Consider the following 25679-nt stretch of genomic DNA (forward strand, 5'->3'; position numbering starts at 1 on the left):
CTTTAAAAAAAAGTGCATATGTAGATTGTAGTGTTCAATATGCAGAGTCTGTTTTCTTGAGTTAATAACCCATAATTACAGAATGCCTACCTGTTATGCCCTTGTTTTGTAACTATAAAGGAAAAGTCAGGATTCCAAAAAAGACAATCTTAGTTTAAGAAATTTGATCAGTATCAGACAGAATATTAGCAATAAAGTATGTTTAGAAATTATATAATTTACCTTAAAACTCATCATTATTCCATTAAAAGAAAAAAAAAAAAAAACTCAAAAACATACAAGATCCAGGAGCATTCCTCTTGGGCTGTTTATTTCCTTCATTTTGTATTCTCTTCTCTTACAAAGATCTTTGACATATGTTTTTAGACTCAGTTTGCTACTGTCATGCCTCCCTTCAGTATGCAAACAAAGCCAAAATCATCTCTTGAAAGTCTTGAAACACTTTGTTTTGTAATTTATAATTATATCCTCTAGTTAGCTACTTTGTATGAGATTCTTTCTTGAAATGACTTAATTGTACTTGTTTTTTATAGTTTGGATTTATGTTACTCTTGAAGTAAAGATTTACAATCTACTTAAATTACATCCTAAAGCTACCCTAAAACCATTTCATTCTCTTACACTGCCTTATTCCTTTTAAAAGCTGTTTTGTTTTTATTAGCTGTATACTAATGATCTATAGTAATTTATTTTCTGCCATCAATGTTGGTCATTTAGGAGAAAAAAAAAAAAAAAAAAAAAAGGATTTGCATATTTTGGTCTTTCAAACGTTTTCCAAGCCCCTTCACCCTCACATTATTGTATAGTGGGAAATCCAGGGCTATCATGCTCTCTGCTTCTAACCCAAGGTCAAATGGACAGGTATAGCCCCTGCTCTCTTTCTGAACCATAGCTCGCTCATTTGAATCTAAAGGCCAAATGCTCAGCCACTTTTAGGAGTCAAAAGACAGACCCAGGATCGCATAATGTGCGTGCATAATATCTGCATTTGACACTTAAGAATAGTAGATTTGAGCTCTAACCCAAGAAATAGTTAATATGATGAGGAGCAGTGGTGAGTTTTTATGGATATCAGCACCCAATAGTATTGACTGTTRGCATGTGTGGAGGGGAGAGCGATCTGGGGAAATGAGAACTTCACTCGAGTTTAAGAAATGGAATTTTTGGCATGTATTTCCCACAATGCTAAATTAAGCATCCCTTCTCCATTTACTTCCCCTGTAGCCTTTTCTGGCTGTGTATCAAACATTGCTAAAGGCTGATGATTCTCAAAAGGGACCCTTGAAGTGGCTATCTTCTAAACAGCAGACAAGGATATTTTTCTGTAACCTTTATGAAGCAAAGAGAGGAGAATGGTGATCATGCATAGAATGAAATACGTAGTTGCAGGGTGAGAAAAAGCAGTGCTTGAACAAGTTACAATAAAATATATTTATTCTATAATAATCTTTGTCAAAATAAGTAACAGGGAAAATACCAATGATTTAAAATATTGTGTGAAACAACTGTTCCTGTTAAACTTGTTGTCTAGAGCTTTGAATTACCTTAGGGATGGGCATTTTTAAACATAACTTTGCTATTTGTTATACAGTAGGCAAATATAAATCTTACAAGTAAAAGCATCTCTCCTTCTGTGTAGTTTAATACAAAGAACTCAAAGAAATAACAGTGTAGATCACAATGTTGACTTTACAGCAAAGGAGACATTACATTCTAATGAAAAATCTGCCATGAATCATTCATAATTTGCTCAATAATAATTTACACATGGCTGCATTTTATTGTGCTGAGCAGAATGTAATCAGACTTGATGACCTTTAAGTCCTCTTTTAAGCCAGGTATCTAAAAATGTGATCTGCACTCAGCAAGGCCCCTGATATTCATTTTGTGTAGTGCTTTGAAAGCTCCACAAAGACAGAATTCATATCCAATCTGAGGATTGACAGTTTGTTTTAGCATTTATTCTTAGGCTTGTGGCTAACTGTGATCTTTATTTTAACCATGTTCAATTGTACTATATTGTGCTATTGTTTAAGGAGATAGTACAGAGAAATTAATATTTTTTAATGAAAAAATATTCTAATATTGTTAAAAATAATTAGAACTATAGCAACTATATGTGACTAGTTTGGTAGGATACATTTATTATAGATCAGTTTCACTTCTAGAAAGACATACTTTGTGATAAACTGTGTTCTGCTGTTGAAAATAGCTCATTCTTTGAAAGTGATAAGAGATTCTCCTGTCTGTAGTGTCAAAGTATGCAGAGGTCTCGACAGTCTTTTCTTACGGACTCTAATGTACCACTGGAAGAGAGTAGACTTACACTCACTATATTTCTTTCAGGTAGAATATAATCTCTGGCATGCAGTATAGTTAAAATCATGGCCAGTTTCACTAAAAGCAACGGACAGGAAAGCAAATCTCCAAATTTAGTTTTTCTTACTAAGGCCTTACTTGAAGGCCTCTATTTCTTTGTATCATGCTTAAATAAAATCTGGATAACATCTAATGGGGCTCAACTCAGCTCTCCTCCTCTGTTCTGAAACTTAATTCCTTCCCTGCCACACCACGCCAACATGTTTTGGCTGGATGAAGTAGCTGAGTGCTGCATGAGCTTTTGGAGCTCATGTAGAATCTCACAGGAATTCCCGTGCAGTTTTGCTCTTCATGTTAGAAATATACAGCTGCACAAATAAAGAGGTAGTTCTGACATGATGGAGCTGTATCTTAATGTTCAAGAAAAATGGGATGCGTGGTTGTTTTGTGCATAATAATTATTGGCAAAGTAATTCATCATGGTTCCCTACCTCCTCCTATAAGGAAATGTATACATCTGGTTGTGTGAGAAAGGAAGAGCAGCAACAAAAAGGTTATCAAGAGCATTCTTAGTGTCCAAGGTATACTGGGATGTGCTTGCTGCTTATCTCAATGTTGTTTTATCTGTATTAAATTGCTAGTGATTATAATAGCTTACTGACCTTCTGTATCTTGATAGATGATCATGTTACCCTGTAATTTGGTGAATTTATCAGTTTGACTTACAGATTTCTGGCATGCAAGCATATGCAAGAAAACCCAAGCATTGCATCCTATTTTAGTTTTGTTCAAACTATTATCATGTATTTAAAGGGCAAAGTTTTGTCTTCTTTAATAAGAAAAGAAGTATCACAAAATTATAATGCAAGCTAGATAGCAAAAGGAGTTATAAAACTAGTTCATAGGCAGTTTCAGGGTTCCCTTTAAAGGATAACAACTAACTGAGACGTTATTAAAGAAAGTTACCCTGTATTTTGCATACTGGCTAAGGAAATTTGCATAGTCTAAAAACAGTAGCTCTTCCCACCAACCATCTGGCTGTATATAGTGGTGATGTCACTGAGTTCCTTTCCCTCATTATATTATGCCTTGTTTAGTATGTCTGTATTTTGAGACAAATACTCATTTCCTATGTGTGGTTTCTTATGAAAGYGAACTAAAGACACTTTATCTGATCTATTCTAGACATCTGCTTGAGAATGGAGTTAATTCAACCCTGAAATAATGTATTTTTATYCATTATTAACATAACTTAGAAAATCTTGCTCACACAGAAATGTCTACATTTGGTTAAATAAATACCGCTGCAATTTTCTCTGGAGTGGACTTTCATAGCTGCTTAGTTGCATCTATGCTCAGCATTGTAATGTTCATGTGATTCAGATAACTAAGTCATACCTAAAAGTTTTGTAAGCATGTAGGAGCCTGAGTTTCTGTGGAACTCTGACTTACTGGTGCTTATCCTTATCCTCTTAGTTGCACAACCCTTCTAAAAAATCAGTGGTGCAATATCTCAATATCATAGTAAATCCAGACTTCCGTCTCAAAACAGATAATCAGTGATAATGAAGAAATGATAATACCTTGCTCCTTCCTTAAAAAATATGGCMCTGTAAAAGGGTGAACAGACAATAGAGAAAAAATGTGCTTTGTGTTCTCAGTACTTTGGRTAAATACCAATAAGCAAACTTGCTATTATTGCAGTCTTATAAATGTGTTATCTGTAAATACATGATGACATTGAGCTTTTTCAGTTTTACAAAGCTTGTTTCAAGTTAAACAAAGTGTATAGGATGCTGATGTATAGGCGGAGTGTTCTGCAGATCTATAGCGGGAGTTATAGATTCATGGGTTATGAAAYAGGGGTGTCAGTGTCGTTCCTCAGTGATGCTACAGACACTTAGTGAGGTATTCCTGTGTTAGTATATGGGTATGGGCTCAAATCAGTAACGTAACTGAGTTGTGCTGACCCGGTCTCCTCGTCTTTTATTCATATTGCCAGCCAGTGTGAGTCACCTGCCTCAAGGACGGTGAGTCACTTCCCTGCTTCTGCCTCTTGCTGCTGATCTAACTGCGTTTGGGTTGCATGGGAACAATGTCCTTTTTTCTACTTATGGGTTCCTAAATGAGCCATAAACACGGAGTTTCAGCTCCCATAACTGCCTTTACTGTTAAGTGCTTCCTCAGCATCTTTTATTTCTGGCTGAATCACTAGAGTGACTGCTTCAGGCCATTTAGGTGGCAGTGCCCTGAGATCGGCAGAAGACACAACCTTGTTTGAACCTACTACCAAGACAGACTACCAGTGCATCTTCCCAGCAATGCAAGCTTCCCTAGTATCTGGTTATATAATATATATACATTGCCACCAGAAGTATGTTGTCTGTATTCCCCATTCAGAGCTCTTACTCCCAGCTCCGGATTGCCTCAGTTGTTTTGGCAATAGGCCTGGATCCACTACCCTCCCTCACTGTTTTCCAGTCCACTCTGCTCAGCCCTTTTGCCAGTCATCCGGGTGCTGGGGTCAGCACATGGTTCCAATGTGGTGTCCTGCATCTCTTGTGTGGGACCAACTTGCTGCTTTGTTACTGAACAAGTGCCCTTGGCTGCTGGGCACCCTCCGGTTTGGGAATTCAGGGTCTGTGTGGTATCATCATGCCTGCCCCTACCACCTGGTTATGTGACACTCATCTCCTCTTGTTCTGCCCTATTTTTGAGGGAAAATTCCCACTAGAAACATTTAAGAGAACTTTATGATCTTCCTTCAGTGACATTTTTTGACGGTGTCATGTCCAACGATGCTGTTGGATTTAAGCTGTCCTTTTCTTGTACTGGAAAGACGTTTCTGGTAGATGGCTTGCCTTGTTTTTTCTGTTCCTCTGCAGTGCTCTGCATAGACAAACTCCAGCACACTGGAGTTACAAAATCCAGACGACTTAAACATTTCTTCTTTCTCTTACTTAGATCTTCAGAAGTCGCCTGTTGGAAGAGAATTCCTTCCAGTGCTGGGGCCTAATTTCAGAAATCATTCAATTCATTTATACTCTTCTTCTTCCTCTTGCTCCCCAGCAAGCTCCTCCCTTCAAAGAAAAAAACACAAAGTAAAAATAAACATTTGTTCAACGGTAGCTATTTCTAAGAGTCTTTCCTGATGCTATGCTCTATTTTTTTTTTTTTTTTTTTTTTGGTTTTAGCTTTAATTTGCATGGGAATTTCTCAATATTAATTCACAATTTCTTCAGCAGAAGGTATTTCATTTCTCTTCCACTTAAAAATCATGTCTTCAATTCATTAAAGTAAGCATTTTCTGATCTTTTTGGGGAAACTATTTAACTGTTAATGTGTTTTGGAATTATTTGATGTGAGGGAGCTTAAGTACAACTATTTTCAAATATGCCTCTCCTTTTCCCCTCAGGATTTCTAAATCTATTTATTTATATCACTGTGTCTGTGTGTCACAACACTCGAGTTGATAAAGTGCACATATCCAGTGGGTGATTAGCGCAGCAGTATTTAAAGAGCAAGTTCAGCTAGTAAATATCTGTGATGTTCTCAGCAGGAACCGGACAACTGGAATCACTGATAGAAGTCAAGGGAAAAAATGAAGTTAGTAATTTGTAGATATTTACACCTGTGCTGGTTTCTTTCCCCGTACAAAGGCATTAGTGAAAGTGACAGAAACGAGTTATGAGCCATTTACTTGGGCTATCTGGAGGGATTTAATCTCACCTGGGTCATGGAGTTGAATTCTCTGGGAATTGGTGTTACTGTGATAGGCCGTATCTGAAGGCCTGGAGTGCAGAGATAAGACTTTAAGTCCAGCTGGAATTAGAAGCAATAGAATTAACTGGATTGTAATGCTGTAAACCTTTCGGTTTGGATCCTGAAATGCCTCTGGATAGTAGTTCAAATCTCTTCCAGATGGAGGCTTGGCTCCGGGACCTAAACACAAGGCAAACATTAGCAATGTCAAGGACTTTTTTGGAGTATGCACAGTAAAATCAACCGTATGCGATTCAGCATGCTTTTTCTTTCTTTTTTTTTTTTTTTTCCTTTCTGTTTCATCTTATGGTTTTCTTAATACAGAGGGGATGGTGGGCTGCTTGTTTCAAAAGGCTAATTTTCCACTTCATTGGCGCTTACATGTTTGTTTGTGGTTATTTTCTTTGAAGGAAAGTGTTTGAAAGGTCATTGCTTTTATAAGAAATGAGACAAGCCTGAATATGGCTGCCATATGCATATCAATTTGAGATAACAGGGATTACTATCATGAACAACATAAAAGAGTTAGAGAGAAGCTGTTAAAGTGTTTTTTTCCACTCAGTTTGAACCCAGTTAGCTTTTTGAAGAAAGGTTTTAAAATAGTAGATGAATGGAGAATCACTAACACACTCAAATTTTCCATAATATTTTCTAGAGTCACATAAGATAATTAGACAAAAGTGACAAAGCATGAGTTGGTAGCTTAATTTTATACGTGCATTAAGAATGAGAAGTGAATTGCAATCTGTGATTGGTAAAGACTTGTTTTTCAAGTCTTCAGGTTCAAAAAACTCGGTTTGTTTTTCTGAGCTTAAAATCAAGTCAGGTTCTCACTGGTGTATCTTTATCAAATTGATGTCTGCTGAGATATTGTTTAATATCTAAGTACAGGAGAAATCTTCCTGTTGTTTTTAATGGGAAACATACTTCTAAAAGAACAGTAAGGCTTCATTTCTTTAACAATAATACTTATTTGTAAATCAGTTTTGTTGCTAATAATACAGATAGCATTATGCTGTAAGAAATAGCAAGGACTTCTTGATAGCTCTGAGGAACTATCATGAAGGAAAGAAATCAATATACTAAAGATGTGGAAACTCCTGGGCAAAGAGAGAAAATGTCATTTGCAAAGACAGACAAGTGAAAGAGCTCTAAACAGAACCCTACTCTTTTCAAATCCCAATCCAGAGCTATCCCTTCTAGATTCTGGACTACAAAGCCTTTCTATAATACAGTAGATTGATTCATACTAAATTGCCATCTTCTCTTTCCTGCTTGTGACGGGTTTGTGTTCTTTCCTTATGCGACTCTCTACCTCAAAGGAATGAGATGTGATGGGAATTTGTCTAATGCAGTGCCTGGATATTTGCACAGTATAATTAAATGCTTATGAATAGTTATCACACATAAATGTAGAACCACAGACTTTGTGTTGGATAGTGCCAAAGTTTTAGAGAACAAGGCATCTTTTCAAAAGTATTATTCTTCCAGAGGAAGCTTAGGAAATGTAGCCTGAGAGCACTTAATAATCACTTGTTCATTTTATCTTGTACATATTTTTAACATTTCTTTCATATCTAGATGTATTTTCTCAATGCACAATAGCTTTAGAATATTTGCTTTCTATTCCAGTATTGTGTAAGCTTCTAGAAATTAAGAGAAAATCTTATGATCCTGTTTTGACAATTCAGAAAACATTGAAGTGGAATAATATTGGTATAAATTAAAGGGAAGATAAAATAATATTGATGTATAACAATAGTACTCCTATTAACAGCATGTTCATCTTGCATATTTAGAGTCCTATGTATTTATAATGTTCTTGATGTCCAAAGAATAGTTAACTCCAGAAGGCAGCTTTTTACAGCTTTTCTTAACATCTAGGTATAGACCAGGAAAGCACTCCGTAACCTCAGGCACAGGGCAAAGTAGATGTATGAAGATAATTAACTGTTTTGTTTTCTTCTGATCCAGGAAGGATTTTTTCCTTGTGCATTACCCTAGTTTTTTCTCAGAGGCCTTCATTGTGTAGCAACATGTGTTAATTTTTAGGGCAAGGAAATGTGCCAGTCTGCACTATCCAGTGGTGATTGTGGTTGCATTGAATGTGGTTTTAGTCTGAAAAGAAAAATCACCTCAAATTATAATTATCTTGTTTGCAGATTTGGGCTACAAGTTGCTCTGAAGTTGTAATCTGTTTTCAGACCAAAGCATACCAAAACTTCAAATAAAGAAACTAAATAGCAATGAAAAATAGCTTGAGAAATGTGTAAGAAGTGGAATAGCAAAGCACAATTATAAACAATGATTACATAGAATTGAATGACCAGACTAGTACATATATTAAAGGCAGCTCTACACATTCTTATTTATTAATATATAATGTGCTGTACTGCACATTTATGTTCTGATTAAAATTGAAGTGCCAGTTCCTGATTCTTTTTCATTATTATGCCTTGTATGTGACCTTTTATTCCWTGGTAAATTCTAAATTTGTTGTAGCTGAGCCTGATGATGATAATTAAATAAAAAAGTACTGATTAAGCCAGTTCATAGGCACTGAGCTGTGAATTAGTTATAGTATTAATTCTGGTTAATCAGCTCAATTTTATTTGTTGTCATGGTTAATGCTGAGCCATAGGCAAGGAAAAAAACATCATCCAGATAGTTAGAAAGCTAGTTCTGCATTATAAAATTCTAAACATTTAAATAATATATCTGTTGTTTTTCCTTGYGACCAAAGAAACAGCTACTAAAAGAGAGTGCAATAACAGAAAACTCTTGTCTTTGGAATAAAATGTAATAAAGCCTGCAGAAATGCAGATTTGTTTGCAATGGCTGTCAAGGCAGTGCAGAGGCTTCCGGAATTTATCTCCGAGGACCCAATTGTTTCTAAATCTAAGGCACAATTAGCATACTTAGTTCACAAGTGGTCTTAGCCTGAAATGGATTCAATCATTTGAATGCAAGTCATAACCTCCATAAGTGAACATAGATATCATGACTACAAAACTGAATCTTTCTCTCACTCACACTGTTCAGAATTGAAGCAAATGTTTTGCATGAAATTAAATGGCATTTTCTACCGTTTCTTCATGTTGTCTCCTGAAATATCAGCCTCCAAACATCTTAGTAGATTACTTTGAAAGATAACTAAGTTATTCCTATACATTTAGACACTTGTGAAGTCACTTTGGATATAATATCTATGACTCTCTGGTTTTGATATCAGACAGTATGTCAGTCTAATGTAAGAAATGGAAGCAAAACTAAATCTAGGAAAGCACTGATGAACCTATCAACCTATGAAGGAAGGTTGATGCGGACTGGAGGTGTCCAAATAATGCCCGTCTCAGTTGCCCTTTCTACAGTTGCCCTTTAAGAACTTTTGTTCCTGTAATTTCTTTATGTTCCTGTGTTCTGCAGTTACCCATGCTTAAAATTGCTCTTATTCAAGTCAATTTCTTAAAGCAAATGAGCAATACAGCGCAGACAAGGTAAAGCAATTAGCCGTTTCTCTAACTTGATCCCCTCCAAAGCCTGATCCAATAGGTGTGCACAGAGATCACATCATGTGCGCAAATAAGATTGGGTGGTCATAAAATTCAGGCGGTACAAGCACCCCTTATCTATACAAGGTGACCTACCTGAGAACTTCTGCTGGAAAACGTGAGACTTGGATTCAAATTTCTCTTTAGCCTGGCATGGTTGAAATTCACCTCTTGTGATGTACATGGTAAACTGAAAGATTAACTAGACATATTTTCCATCCATTCTGCTGAAAGTGTACCAGTACACAGAAAATTATTCAAGATTTTTACAGCTAAAGATAAATATATAAATGTGAATTTGCATGGAGAGAGAGAGGGAGAAAGAGAGAGAAAGAGAACGAGTGATCCGCAGTCTTTAAACCATTTTTGGGGAAAATGAAAAAGTATTCAATCTGGTGCTAGGTTCCCTATGAATTTGCATATATTTTATCCAAAAGTRTTGTTCTGTGGCTGTTTGGGATGAAGAGGTTTATTTCCTCCCTGGCTATGCATATGCCTATGATGACAGGATCAAGCTCCTGAACCTTGCTCTTGTGTCACTTTATTTTAGAGGTCAGGCCTCTAATTTGCTGGAGATAGAGGCAGACAATCTTTTGCTTTTAATTAATTCATGAATATTTCAAGGAAATTATAGTGGATCAGACGCTGATAAAATTAAAGTATCATAATGCAAAATAGCTTTTTTAGCTTTAGGATTTTCTGCTGTGAGTAGATGTCCCATAGTAACTAGTAGCAATCAAGCAGCAGTTTTACTGTAAAGGGGTGAATGTACACTTGCTTATTTCTAGTTCCTGTTTTTTTTATTGTTATTTTCTACTTTTTTTTTTTTTTTTTTTTTTTTTGTCCCCTTTCCTCCTTTTGCTTTGCTTTTTCTTGGGCTAACTACTTTATTCAGAGTGTGTATGTTTAAACAGTTGCCTCCTGGCTGAGAGTCGTGTGACGGGTGGAATGTGTCATGAAGCTTTTACTAACTTGCCTGGCACTGCTTCAATTCTTTAACTGCTCAGTATTAAATAACTAGTAAAGTGCTTGTGTAAAATTTTAAAAGAGTGGTCTTTTTATTTCTATTATGTGAATTAGCAGGACTGTGCTTGAGTGAGAATCATAGCTTCAGAAAGGAAAAGAAAAAAAAAAGASCTTGCAACATAACCTAACCTATCGGATGCAGATTTTCCTGATTTCCCAGTCTTTCTAAATATTTCAAAAAGGAGAAAAAAGGGACATATTGTAGAATTTGGAAAAATTAGCAAACATGATATTACAGCTTTTAGCATAGCTTGTTCTCTGGTTTTTAGAAAGGTTTTTGGTATCCTATTAGTTTTGCTGTGCAGCATAGGAACGTTGTTGCTATGGAATAATGTTTGAACATTGCTGAAATTGATAAAGGCTTGTCTTGCAGGATGGCTGATTATGTGTAAAATCTGGAATTGACTATATACCAATCTATTTTCTACAGGTACTGTTGTGTGTAATCATGATTTTACAGTTTTATATAACTGCAGGAGCTGAAAAAATTGTTTGGACACTTTATGAAAAGTGAGCCTGCCACTAGTGATGTTTCTGCTTTAGAGAATTTTGATCTTAGAATCCATCAGCATTTTTGATAATCCCTGCTTTTCCCATGAAAGTATCTAGCATCCTCAGAGTGTGGGTCATTTCACAATGAAATGTCTGGGCAAGGCAGCTTTGTAGAAAAGTAAAAGGCAGCACTAGATGTTAGCAGTGAGCAGTGGAGGAGGAAAAGGGATAGCAGAAAGATATAATTAAAGACAAGTAGACTCTTAAAATATATCTGCTGCAGGCAGGATAGTTGATCTGACATTGCATTTGGAAGTGTTGACTAACCACTGTATTTATTAAAGTGAATAGATTGGCAGAAGAGCTGTCCAGGTATTCCCTGTAAGGAATGCTTTAGCTTCATCTCTCAGTCAAAAAAGGTTTCAAAATTATTCTTGAGGAAAATATTTGAAATTAAACAATGTGTCTTGCAAATACTGTATTTGAATCAAACAATTATTTTGGAATATTTCTGATTTTTTTTTTCTCTCTGATATTGCTGTCACATGAAGTTGTAGAGCCTTTTCATTTTGACTTCTTGCATTCTGCAGAGACTTGGTGTCCAGCCAGTTTTGTCTGTGTGTGTTTAGCAAGCTCTCCATTTCCCCCAACTGAAAAGCTTTCTTTGGTTTAAAGCATGGTAATATGACAAGTTTATATCCAGTTGTTATGTTAATCTGAAGAGAATATTAAAAAAAAAAGTATAGTTAAATCTCCTAATTCTCTCTCTTACCTCATGTTTATTTGAAAGGACAATGAATCCTTCAAATATTTTAAGTAGAGGAGGGAATTTATTCTGGTGGCTCAAACAGCCCGAGGAAACATTTCTAAATAAGTAGGATCCAATAATTCCTCTCACCAGGGATCTCTCATTCTGATGACCATCAGCCTTAAATATTAAGGCTAGAGAAATAGCAAATGTGTCTATGAGGAAGAAAATATCTCTGAAAATTTGAAGAAGTTGGAATCAATAGTTTGAGTTTAGAAGTTTCTCAAACCTTTTTACTGTAAGACAGRTACTTGTCCTGATTTATGGAAGGAATATTCTCACATTCATATGGTTATCCCTTTTGCCTCTCTGCAGATATGATAATTTACATAATCTGAGACTTGCTCAGATGATCTTTTTAGCATCATAGAAGAAATCTGCAGATAGATCCCAGCATTCCAAGCAGTACAGAGAAGAGTTGATCTGTTGCCTGTCTACCTACACTGAAAAAATTAAGAAAAGGGTTTCAACAACTTGTAGTCACTCTGGAGGACTCTGTAGTTCCTGAAGTATATACATCTCGTGTAAGGACCATTGAATATACAGCATTCTTTCCCTGTTTTAGTTCACATTTTCTTTTTTTACATTTTCCTACATGTTTTTTTTTTTCTCTATTCATCTGATCATGCCACTCCAGAAAATGACTTGTGTCTTCTGAGCTTTTGCATTTTTCTTCTCAGATCTGTAAGCTTCTTGGCTCGCAGTGATCTGACCTCTTCCCTCTAGGAAGACTTTTCAAAAGTCATTACAGCAGTAATTGCAACTGAGGCCAGAAGGTCTATTTTTTATGCTGCTGCTAGATGCATGAACCTCAGTGAGATTTGCTGGTTTTAACACTGCAAAATTAAACAAATATATGGGTCATTTTATGTACGATATAATTTCAACAGATGCAWGGCAGTTTTAGAGAATTAGTAAATATATTATCCAGTTCTATATTTTCTTCTTTCATTCCTGATAAAGGAGTGCTTTTCAAATGCTATTGCTAATATATTGCTATTGCTAAATGCTACAGCTAATGCTATTGAAATAAATAAGGAATCATGTTTTTGCATTTATAGAATATTTCAGAATATTTCAGAATATTTAAGGTTGGAAGGGACCTCTACAGATCATCTAGTCCAACCTTCCTGCTCAAGCAGGCACACCTAGAGCATGTGGCACAGGGTGGCATCCAGGCGGGTTTTGAAGACCTCCAGAGAAGGAGACTCCACAACCTCCCTGGGCAGCCTGTTCCACTGCTCTGTCACCCTCACAGKAAAGAAGTTCCTCCTCACCTGGAGACGGAACTTCTTGTGTTTCAGCTTGTGGCCATTACCCCTCGTCCTATCGCTGGCCACCAGTGAGAACAGCCTGTCCCCTTCCTCCCTGCATTCTCCCTTCCTGAACTTATACATATTAATCATATCCCCTCTGAGCCGTCTCTTCTCCAGAGAAAACAGGCCCAGCTCGCTCAGCCTCTCTTCATACGAGAGATGTTCCATTCCCTTAATCATCCTGGTTGCCCTTCTCTGGACCCTCTCCAGAAGCTCCACGTCTCTCCTATACTGGGGAGCCCAGAACTGAACACAGTACTCCAGGTGCGGCCTCACCAGAGCTGAGTAGAGGGGCAGAATCACCTCCCTTGACCTGCTGGCAACGCTCCTCCTGATGCAGGCCAGGATSCCATTGGCCTTCTTGGCCACGAGGGCACACTGCTCACTYATGGTTAACTTAGTGTCAACCAGGACTCCCAGGTCCCTCTCCGTGGAGGTGCTTTCCAGCAGGTCGACCCCTAATCTGTACTGATGCCTGGGGTTATTCCTCCCCAGGTGCAGGACCCTGCACTTGTCCTTATTGAACCTCATGAGGTTCCTCTCTGCCCAACTCTCCAGCCTGTCCAGGTCCCTCTGGATGGCAGCACAGCCCTCCGGAGTGTCGGCCACTCCACCCAGCTTGGTGTCATCCGCAAACTTGCTCAGGGTGCATTCCGTGCCCTCGTCCAGGTCATTGATAAACAAGTTGAACAGCAYTGGGCCCAGTACTGACCCCTGGGGGACACCACTGGCCACAGGCCTCCAGCTGGACTCGGCCCCATTTATGACCACCCTCTGAGCTCTGCCATCCAGCCAGCCCTCGATCCACCGCACCGTGTACTCGTCTAGCCCACTATCCTATCTATAGGATAGAAAAGAGCCTGCAAGCTTATTTGAATATTTGTTTGTTTGTTTATGAGTGTCTACATTCATTTCTTATTTGATAAAATTGTTTCTCTTTTACTTTCCAGGGTAATATTTAACTATATCCAACTCAAGCAGCTCAAGCAGTAAAGCAAGAGCAGAACCTTTTCAGTTCAGTTTCTCAGATGCATTTATAAGCTTTTACATTTGTTCAATTCCTCTTTCCCACCTATTTTAGTGGGGAGGACCCACAAAAATTATCTGTCAGTAACACCTCTATGAATCTTTTTTTTGGGGAGGCTATATAATAAAAGTATTGTTTGTATTGGCAATACAGTGACCATTCCAAAAATATTACTAATGGAGAGAAAATCATGGAAATCTTTATCCTGGATGTCTTTTCATGAACACTCATTAATCAGTTGGTGTCACTGGGATTACTGTTGCAAATTCATATTTTATAATACAATATGAAAAAATCAGAAAGACCAAAACTTATGAAAAGTAAAGGATTAATTTATTTTATGTTTTTGAACATAATATCTATGCTTAGAATGAGAAATTCATATGCAAACAAAAAAGATAGTACTTAATTTTTTTTCAGCTCGACATGATTCTGTGTTTTTTGATTTGAAATAACAAGAACATAGGAAGTCTTTCTAATTGCACAGCTGCATATAGTTCAGCAAATCATCAGCTGTTGCATTTTGGAAGAGTTATAACTATTGACATAGAATGTCAATGCCATATTCAGGCTGGGCTCTGCTTGAAAGGAGCATTTCATATCTAAGATACAAACATAAATCAAATCAATAGGTTCAATCCCACAAAAACGGAAAACATGTGAGTAACTTYAGTCTTATTCCTCATATGAGGAAAACTATCCACATGCTCAAGTTTTTATTGAGTGGCCAAAGTCAATAAAAATTTATTCTGATCATTTTTTTTTTTAATGTGCTGTGTAAAATAAGCAGTTAATTTCAGTCCTTCCATTCATATCACAGGAACACCATCAAAACTAGTCCTAGAATTAATTTAAATAGTCTTTTCTGCACTGCATACTCTGCTATATGAGAGACTTCATGTTAAAGTCAAGCCCTAGTGAACTGATTAGCTTTACCCCCAGTGAAGTGTGTAGTAGGAGACACTGTCTGCTACTGTAGATTGGCATGCATTATTCACAGTAGTGTTTATTAAAACATTAGKTTTATGAGACAACAAGTGCTATTCTGCTTTAACTAACCAGTTAGTGGTTGCCTCTTACATCAAGGTATCTTGTCATCTGCGTGTGCTAATCAACTGGCAGCCCTTCCAGCAGCAAAGTGAAAACCTGGGTAGTTTTGGCACCCAGAATACTTGCTCTCTGCTGGAGGTGGCTTTTTCCTACCTGGGTAAGCTGTGGGCAGGCTTGCATTACCTCTGCCTTGGTGATGCACTTTGAGCTTAAACAGAGGACGTCATTTGTCAAGGTGGTCAATCTGGCAGTTTTAACCTGCAATACATTAGCTCTCGAAGATGATAAATTTTCAAGTACTGTAAGTAGAACATCTGTAAAAGGCCAGCAAGAACTTCATAGCTAAATCAGTAATAATGTCTTTATGACTATTTTCTTTTACTTCCCTCTTCAGTGATGGATAATATTAGGTGGTGCTTTGGGGATTTATAGAAATGTATTTTGCACAAAGTGGATACTGTTATTGTTACTCATACAGTTTTATTTAGGAAAAATGTAATAATATTTATATGATACCTGGGCATTCACTATAAATCTAATAAGTGTCATATCTCATTTAACAAACAAAGTCTAGTTGTATCCTTAATTGTCAAGATATAAAGAAAACTGAAATAAATAAGGAGCTTTAGAAAATGCTATGATTCATATAGATTCTACCTTTTCTGAATTGAAATGAGCTCTCATCTCTTTACTATTAGAAGCACATCATGCTATTTTTAATTTTTTGTGCTGTTTGGATTAAATATTGTTCATATAGCAGCGAGATTATTCTTAGTATGAAGAGCTTGAAAAGATGATCAGATGATTCTCCTAAATTAAGTCTGTTAAGAATTTATAAAAATATGGACCACTGTAAAAATCTTAATTTGTCATCTCCATTTCTTCAATAATAAAATAGGATAAAAGGTCTAGATTTTGCACAGTTTGTTTTGGATATGTCAACTGCGGATTCTTTTCCAGCTTCCCCATCAGGTGTGAGACAGTCATGAGCCTACACGTTCCTGTGGTTTCTTCGGCTTCTGACTATATGTAGTCTTCTTGTAGATCACTTGCTCTGAAACACAATGGGATTATCAGCATAAAGACTTGGAAAGTGTTAGATTTTACAGAGGACAAATTTTAGTTAGTTGATGCGTAGGTAAACGGTCTGGTATTAATTAGTCAAAATATCTGCTGATTTAGGAAAATGTGTCTTTACCTTGTAACATGATTTGCTAGGCTTAAATGCTTGTATTATGGAAACCAGTTCAAATTTATATTGAGAAGAGTAGAGGAAAGCACAGCAAAAGACTCTGTTATCTCTGCTAAGACATGATTGAGACAGTAGATGGGATCCACCACTGTTCCTCTAGTTAAGCTAGGGGCTGTGTTAAGCTGTTGTATACATTTATTTGCTGACAGAATACACCTGGATTCCTCCTATACATTGCAGCCACAATTTTCTTTCAATACTAACCTTAAAAGCAGTGGTATCTTGCTGTGGACGCCACTGTCATGGAGTGCAAAAGCAAAACAAAAAATACCAAATTTTTAAAGTAATTATGGTATTTGGGGAAGATTTTCTGTCTTATTGCTTCATGCTATTAAAATCATGATGAAGGGGCAGCATACAAGGATTAGTTCTTCAAATGCTTTCATATAAGCAAGATTATAGCCATTACTTTCTGAAAGAGTCTGAGTCTGTGCATGGATAGCATTAGATTTAGTGCTTTCTCAGTGATTTGTATGCTGATTTTAAACCCTTTCAAGGACTAGGAATTATTTCTTCCATTATTTTAAAAATCTTTCTGCATCAATATTTGTCCCTTGGATGGATCATTTGTACAACATTTTGATGATCTATATCTCTCAAGCAGATATTAGCAGATATTACAAGGATGTGTTTTAAAGATATTCTACTGCATATTTTTCACCAGGAGAGAATATAAAGCAGGGAAAATAAAAAGCATTAAATACATGGATAGTTTCCAGTCTTTTAAATGATTCAAACTATTTGATGAATCACTGAATTCTATTGCTGACCTCTGTTTCTGACCTTTCCTGGTTTTCACAGGTCAACAGCTCTGTCAGCAATTGTATTTTGAATAATTTGTCATCTGAGATCTCTAGATACTCCTTTTGTCATCATGGACTTTTAAAGYGACTATTGAAAGTGACCAAAAGTCTGTTGTTATTCCCTAATACAAAATTGTATCTTGAGTACTGGTGAAAATATTCTGAAAGTACAATGTACTGTGCAGGGTACTGTGCATCAATACAATGGAAAATACGTGATTTTCCACTGCTTCCTTTATTCGATGACTAGCATGTGAATTCTCTTTGTTATTCATCTGTTGAATATGAGTTTCAGTTCATGTTTAATATGATCTTTGCCAACTTTTTCTCCTGTGTTACTCCCACAAAAAAAAAAAGGAAAGAGGACAAGCACCAAACACCCAAAACATAAAAGTTTCCATTCCAACTGCAGAAAGAAATTCAACTGCATTTAACTCTTTTATTTTTTTAATTCATTATAAAGTGTTCCTTATACTTCTTACTTTAGTCTTTCATTTCGCCATTTGTATCCTCTGATGCATTCATTTTGATGTGTAGCTTTTTTGGACCCATGTGGCTGTGCACTCAAAGGCCAGTTGCTTTAATCTTGCAATCAGAGGGCTTTGTTCTTCTCACAGCACGTTCTTGATTAAAGGAGACTAATAATTACAAACACTACAGAGTGCAGAGAGTTACAACAATGCAACTGATTGGCTGATTTGCAGTTTGACAGGTTTTTCTTGCACTCAAGAAAACAAGAAAAAAAATCATTTTGAAGTGTTTATCTCCCTAGAATTCCTTATTTTACTGTGGTGCAATTATAGCAGTGATGCTTAGTAGCACTCTCGTTAAAGAAAGAGCAACATTATGACTACAAACTCTTTTTCAAGGATGTATGACGTTTTGCTGTTTTTTGCAAATGCAAAACTCAAATTCTCAAGTACACAGACTCTTTACAAATAACAAAATATGACCTTATAGAATGCCAAACATAGGTAAGAGAAAGGAGAATTCCTCCTTTTTATAAACATTGAAAAGAAAACATTTTTTTTTTTGGTATGTGTGTCTTTTCCTACATCTGACAGCCATACAGGCACAGGACCAAGATATTCTGCTTCCTAGTCTTGGGCTTCAGTTGCTGGATCAATTTGTCTCCAGAGAACTTGATTTGACTCCTATTAGAATAAAGAGAACGTACTGTTAACTCAGTTTAAGGCCAAGTATAGTCAATGTTTTCAACATAGCTAAATGTGTATGACTTTCTCATGGGTTATATGCCCATAGTTGTAATTAATGATGTGTAAAGCAGTAGTGGACAGGGTGTTGTTTATATAGACCCACTGGGAAGCTGTAAACATCAGTGTGAGCGTACAGCACAGTAGCACTGGTGATGTGAGACTGCAGTGCTAGTTCCCTGTGTGAATGCCCTAGTCTGCCCTAAGTGGAAAAATGGGTACTTTCTTTTCCACCAGAAAGCTGCTGCATGTAAAAATTACCTTTGTATGCATGAGAAATGCATAAAGGAAATTACTGCAGCAAAGAGAGAGCAGCATAAGTTCACACCATGGTATAAAGCTCAACTTTTTCATGTCGATAAGACCATATAAATTGAGCAAAAAGATCTTTTAAAATTGATGTTTCTACTAATAAATAAAAAGATCTTGGCATATTAAGTCATCTTTGGATCTGATCCAATGTTAGTTGTAGTCACTGAATTCTGACTGACTGTAATGGATACTCAAGAATCTTTTCTGTTTTGGCTTCTTCTTTCAGGATTATTTCCTGATTATATTTTTTACTAATCACAAATACTRTAAGAATATGGCGCGATTAAAATAATCATACTGTTTCAAATCCATTTTAAATAGCTTTTTTTTTTTTTTTACTTAAGTGTTATTATATCTTCTCATATTTACCTAATTATGGACCTGTAAACTGGTTGGGAAATAATTCCAATGAAGTTAAAGAATTATGACCTGCAAAAAAAATGCTTGAATATTGTTTGAATGGCTTGAAATATTTTCTSCTTTTGTAATCAAGATCATTAGTACTGTGGTTGATACCATATGCTTGCAGAACTGTTTCTTCTCCTGAGACTCCTTTTAACTGTCTTATTGTATAGTAAACTCTTTCTTTTCTGTATGCTTACTCCCATAACGCCACTGACTTTTAGAATCTTACATCTATTACATCAATGTGAGTAGAATAAATACTTAGTAGACAGGAACAGAACAAACTTCRTATCAGTTCAAAAATCACTGGAGAATTAATGGAAAATAATCATCTTTTCAAATGTTTTAAATAATTTTTTTATGATTCCTAGCAAAGTGATTTTTATTAATTATACTATACTATATCTRTTTTTCTCCCAAAGTGTCAACAATACATCTACTTGTAGTCACCCCTTTTGTCTACCTGCAATATAGTCTTCACATGTTCAAACTATATTTACCTAACCAGTAGTCTTCAAATTTACTATTCCTTCTTGTTTTGTAATGCACTCATAAATGAATTTTTGTTCAACAAGACATAGAAAAGTTTGTTTAGGATTTTTGATTGCTGTATTCTTTGACGTTTTCTTTTTCTTGATATTATCAAAGCCCACATTAGCAGCCCGTGTAAGTCAGATTTCAGTAAAGCCTCAGCCATTTAATTCTTACAGAGTTTAACAGCAAAATACAGGCCTGCAACTTGACTTATTCTTCCTGTATTCTCCAATATTTCCAGATGAATATTCATCTCATATTTTTTTTTCTACTTACTAGTAGTCAGCTACAAGCAAAGACAAACAGGTTCAACCAGATATGTCTGTAGCTTTTTATTCATAATTAAGAAAGTCCCTACCTGAACTTTTAATATATTACTGTATGAATCCTGTCCACAACRTTAACTATAGGATGGAAGAGCTGTATGTTTTATCAAGACCTGAGTTTTATTGATAAATAACAACATTTGTACTTTTTAAACTTAAAAATAATAAAACTAAGTGTCCCTGCTTGAGCAGGGGGGGTGAACTAGATGATCTCTAGAGGTCCTTTCCAACTTCAATCATTCTGTCATTCTGTGAAAACTGACAGTCTAAATTCTAACAAGGTTTAAAGATAGGGAGAGAGACACTAAATATAGACTTCTATATGTTTTCTTATTGAGTAGATTAAAGCATTTACATGCCTTGTTTTGGTTTTATTTTGAAGGGTCCATCTTGCTGGGAGGATGTGCTGATTTCAGAGAGAATTACAGGTGTTTGCCAGTCCCAAAGCTGCAATGGAACCGTTGCGGTAAGATCTTCTCATTTTTCTCCAAGTAATGTGACTCTTGTAAGTATAATCATTTGTAGCARTTCTAACCACATGGGAAGTGCAGGAATTAATGTGAATTGAATATATGGTACATTTTGAARGAGTTGTTTGGCATCAGATAGTACATATGTCTAATGTGTAACAAAGGAAGAAGCCGAGTCAGTTGCTGCTTGGAATGAAGGAGGAAATATTTATGGCATCTCTTTTTGCTTTAGCAGATTTCTTAGATATTCAAGTATTAATACTTCAAATACAGAATACAATACTTAACCATTTACATCAATACTTATATTATAAGCAATTATTTTGTATATATGAATTCCCTAAAAGCTTCAAATTTCTGGGGTGTCCTGCCTATCTGGTCTTCTGTATCAGATGGCCAATCCTTGTGGACAGAGCCTACTCTGCACACTGATTATTACTTTACAATCTGTTCTTTCATGTACTCATTCATGTGGTTTATTTAAAGCATTCCATGAAACATCAATGGAAATCCTGGGTAAGAAACAGCATAAACATTTTAGAGTCTTAAAAAATAAGACTTTTAAAAAATAATTTGTATATATTTACTTTTCATGAATTAGGTGTTGTCAGTGTCTTACGCTGATAATACTGGAGGTCTCTGAGATACCCTGTTATCAGGAAAAGCTTAAATTGATATGTTCTTTCTGGACACAGCTTTAAAAAAAAAAGTTGTACTTCTATGATAGTTCTTTTCATCAATCTCTCTCAAGGCACTGGCAGTCTCTTATACAGACTTCTGTCTTTCCCAGCAAGACAGGTGTGAGGTGGTGCATCCGTGCAATTCCACAGGTATTTCCCACTTGGCCATGGATAGTATCAGGAAATGTTTTGTGTAGTGTTAGACACCACACACTTGAACAACATCAAGAGACTTCTTCCTTTCTTCCTTTCTTCCTTTCTTCCTTTCTTCCTTTCTTCCTTTCTTCCTTTCTTCCTTTCTTCCTTTCTTCCTTTCTTCCTTTCTTTTTCTCAAGGTGCCTCTAGAGGCTCAGCCAGTAACTCCAAAATAACAGGTGTAACAGACTCGTAGGCCTTCATGTGCTGTTCATTCACCAAAAGCACTGAGCTTTCTATCAGAGGCGTGAAAGAAAACCTCACTCTACGTCCAGGCAGACTGCTGGTGTAGTCCACTTCTCATAATACTTCAGGAACTACTCTGGTTGCAGGAGGATTGACTGACCACTTCTTCTATATGTTTGTTTTCACTGTGGCACTGCCATCAGCAGGAGAAAGTCCYTCCTGTTTTCCCTTCTTTCATTAAAGAAAATACAAGAAAATGGACAAGATAAAGCTTATTTTTTACAGGGACTAGAGCCTCCCTGACAAGCATCCCAATTGTGTTCTTACATTATCAACCATGAGGGTCTAGATTCTTAGTCTTCTCAACTGTTGGGACTCCCAGATGTTTCTGATTGATCTGGAATTATCAATTTACAGCTTTAGGCATCTGATATATGTGTGAAACCAGGCAAGGAAATGATGTTGCAGTTAGCAACTGTGCCTCCTGAGCACAGTCCCATGCTCTTACTGAATAGGTTGCTCTAAAACAAAGCAGAACATGGAATCACATCCCTTCATGGTTTTGTCATGAAGTTTTGACTGTGAAACAAAAATCTTAACTAATGTTGTATCAGTGAATCAGTACCTAGTCAGCTAAATCCGATGACTCTAGTTATTACCAATATCACTGGCATGCTACATACTCAGCAGAGCCATGGCTCAATGTTATCTTTCTGCAAGATAGCACAGAAGAAGAAAAAATGGGAGGCATCCTACTTTAGGAAAGCCTATTTCAAATGTACTTTCAGGCTACACCTGTTCCTAGAACTTCTCCTACCTGAAGTTGTGGTGACTTCACCTGCCATCTGTTAGTTCCCAGATCCCATATTCACTACACATGGAAAACCTCTAGCTGGTCCCTGAAGTGACCTGCAGCCCTAGCTAAACCCTTTCTCAAAAGCAAGGCAGGACAGGAGCTGACTCACCTGGACTTGCATCTTTTTGCCAGTGCAGTCCCTGCACTTATCATCAGAAGGGCATATTTAACCAGTTGCAGAAGTTCAGGACTAGTTTCATATTTCCTCAGGAAATGGGCCTGAGGTTTGGCTCAACTTTCTTTCTATTTCATTTGAAAACTGTCACTTGTGACTTTTAAAATACACTAAAGTCCTTCAGCAGAGTTCTTTCTTTTTTGTTTTGTTTTGTTTTTAAATCAACGATAAATGTCATACCTGTATGACTTCACAGGGACYAAATGTCCCTGTGAAGGGGAAAAAATAACTTGGGCTAATTCACAACTGAAGACTCTACTTTTTGTCTCGTTACAGTCTTTGGGCGATGAAGATGTCTTTTGCATTTAAGTATCCCTATCTGCACTGTCATGACAAAGTTGGTGCAATTATTCTGTCTTCAATAACATAGCTCCACATGCCTCCTTCCTTTATAGTGATGGGTCACGAAGAAGCTCTAAAACTGTAGGTTATCAACAACCTGAATATACTGCTCCTTAAAATACAAAAGATCCTGCCATCCTTTCTCCCCTCAGGACATAAATGCTGTTTTGCATAAAAATTATTTTTCATCAGTTTCCATTTCTCAGAAATGTTGGTTTGCATCATAGCTTCAAGATACAATGCTTTTTTCCTGCAATGCTAATTTGCATGTATTTTGATACAAAATTAGTCTCTTACCAGAAATTACAGACTTTAATTTATTTAGAAGCAAATATGACAGCATTCAGGAGCAATAGAGTATTTTTTAAAATTATTACCAAAAGCTACAATGAACAGACTAATAAAAAATGTATTGTAATTCAAGATATGTGTTTGAATGTACTTATAAACTGTATTTGCTTAAATTTCATGCTGTTTTTGCTCAGCASAGACTAAACAGGACTTTAAATGTTCATGTGATCTGCCATATATGTGCCTTATTTGTGGTCTCARCTTCCTTTAAGCTTGGAGTGAAAAACAGCAAGTAGGAGTCCAATGGTGTTTATATTTCATAATTATTACCAAAAAAAAAAAGAGGTAAAAAAATAGATATAAAAGATAAATATTGCAATCTTCTATGCATTTTAAAATATGACTAATTATCTGCTGATCCACTGGAGGGTCCAGAGCATTATCTGCTGATCCATTGGAGGGTCCAGAGCATTAGGTAGCAGTCTCCCGTGCTGCGCAGAGGGCTTTCTGCAGTTTCTCTTCATTCATTTCAGTTACAGGCTGTTTTCTTGTCTTACAGTCTTTGCAGTCTTGAGCAGTTGTGTGGTCTATATAGAAATATAAGCAGTTATAAACACTAGTGAAAAAGAGGCCTAGAATACAGATTTTGAAAATCTTGTAAGAAAGGTTTCATTTAGAGATTTAACATTAGAGTTCTTTATGAAACAACACAAAATAGTACAGGGTTCTGAGCAATAGTGGAGAAAATGTAAAATTTTCAATTTTTTTTTCTTTGTCTTTTGCATTAAGTATGGTTTTGAGTAAGCAATGCATCCATTCCTAGCTCTTTCCTTTTGAGCTATAGTAGTTTGTCCGGACACTCGTATTCCTATGAGTGGAACACTCAAACCACTTCTMTATCAAACTTCATATAGTTTAAGTGAAAAATGGAAATGTTGCTTTAGTTGATTCACACGGATGGATTTTAAATGAAGATAAAATGGGTGTCTTTCAMATTGTTTCTCAAACTCTTTCCTAAATATGGAGGAACTTTTTCCATTCAGCTGCCATCTCCTGACAATGTCAGTCAGAAGTGCTGTACGCAGTTATGCATGTAGACCCTTACTCCAGAGAAAGGATTGAATGCATAAACAGTGCTCCAGGCTTTTAGTTTTGAGGCTTAATTCTGTTTGTTTTTCCTTGTGAATATACTTGGGTCTTGATTAGGGCAACCCAAGGGCTTTGGAAACAGAACAGTAAGTTCTTCCTCTTTAAAAAGACAGACATATACTTTTTGTTTTCTTTCTGAACAGTCCTGTTAAACACAAAGATCCAGTGGTGCCTTTGAAGATATTTCAAATAATCTTTAAACAGTTTTATCCAAATCTCTTCTCCAAATAGATGACTAAGTTGGTAATAGTGAAACCATGGTAAATTTTATAGGAGGATTAAAAAATGATTTACAAAATAATATTAGTGATGTAAAATATATGGTAAGTATTATGTACCATACCACAGGGATAAAATTAAAATGATTCTATTCTGTGAGTATTATAAATAGATTACTTCCAGTACCTCAGGGATATACACATAAGAAAGCTACTTCTCAACCAGCTACAAATCAAGCTTGAGTCTGGTCTATGGGAACATTCTTATTTTTTTGCAATATAATGGTAATAATTAGAGCCTATTTTGCAATGCAGTGGTACTAATTAGAATATATTCTTGCTGTTGAATTTTTGTATCTGTCATGCATAATGGAAGAAAAATGACAGATATTGTATCTAAAATTAAAGGTTAACCTTTGTTCTTGAGGGTCAGACATTTATTATTACTTTGGAAAAAAAATCCTAATTAATTTTCTGTTATGTGTTTGGAGAACTCAAGTGTATCATACATACAACATTGAATGTAATGGTCGCTAAATTCTTTGTTGTACTTTGTTGTAAACTTTGCTTACTCCAACAAATGACAAAATGGCATTATGAAGTTCAACGTTCTGTAGCAGTCTAAATACAAAATAATTATTTTATGTTTGTCATGTAATGGAGTGTATTTCTGACTGCAAAAGGAAAAGCTATCCTGCCTCTACATATAAAAAACTCTATTAAATTTCCTTTCTCAAGGAAATTTCATCAAGATCTGTAAAAATAATGTAGTGCTCTCCATAGGTAGAGGCAAAGGGGAAACAGTGTTATAAACCACTGAAACAATMATTTTATCACGGGGAAATCATCAGCCTTACAGTCAAGTGAACATGCAGCAGACTCTGAAAGAGCTTTGCCATGTCTCCAAGGCAAAATATAGG

At 36.2% G+C, this 25679-nt stretch overlaps 1 protein-coding gene across 1 annotated transcript in view; it reads left to right on the top strand.

Annotated features, from left to right (window-relative positions):
* Positions 1–25679, top strand: part of PRKN (parkin RBR E3 ubiquitin protein ligase) — a 544832-nt gene that overhangs the window by 159983 nt on the left and 359170 nt on the right. The window contains exon 5 of the mRNA XM_026044722.1: positions 20580–20663. Coding sequence (XP_025900507.1) covers positions 20580–20663 — 84 coding nt within the window. The remainder of the gene's footprint in view (positions 1–20579; positions 20664–25679) is intronic.

Source organism: Nothoprocta perdicaria, unplaced genomic scaffold, assembly GCF_003342845.1.
Source record: "Nothoprocta perdicaria isolate Ctin4 unplaced genomic scaffold, notPer1 scaffold_38, whole genome shotgun sequence".
Classification (NCBI taxonomy): domain Eukaryota; kingdom Metazoa; phylum Chordata; class Aves; order Tinamiformes; family Tinamidae; genus Nothoprocta; species Nothoprocta perdicaria.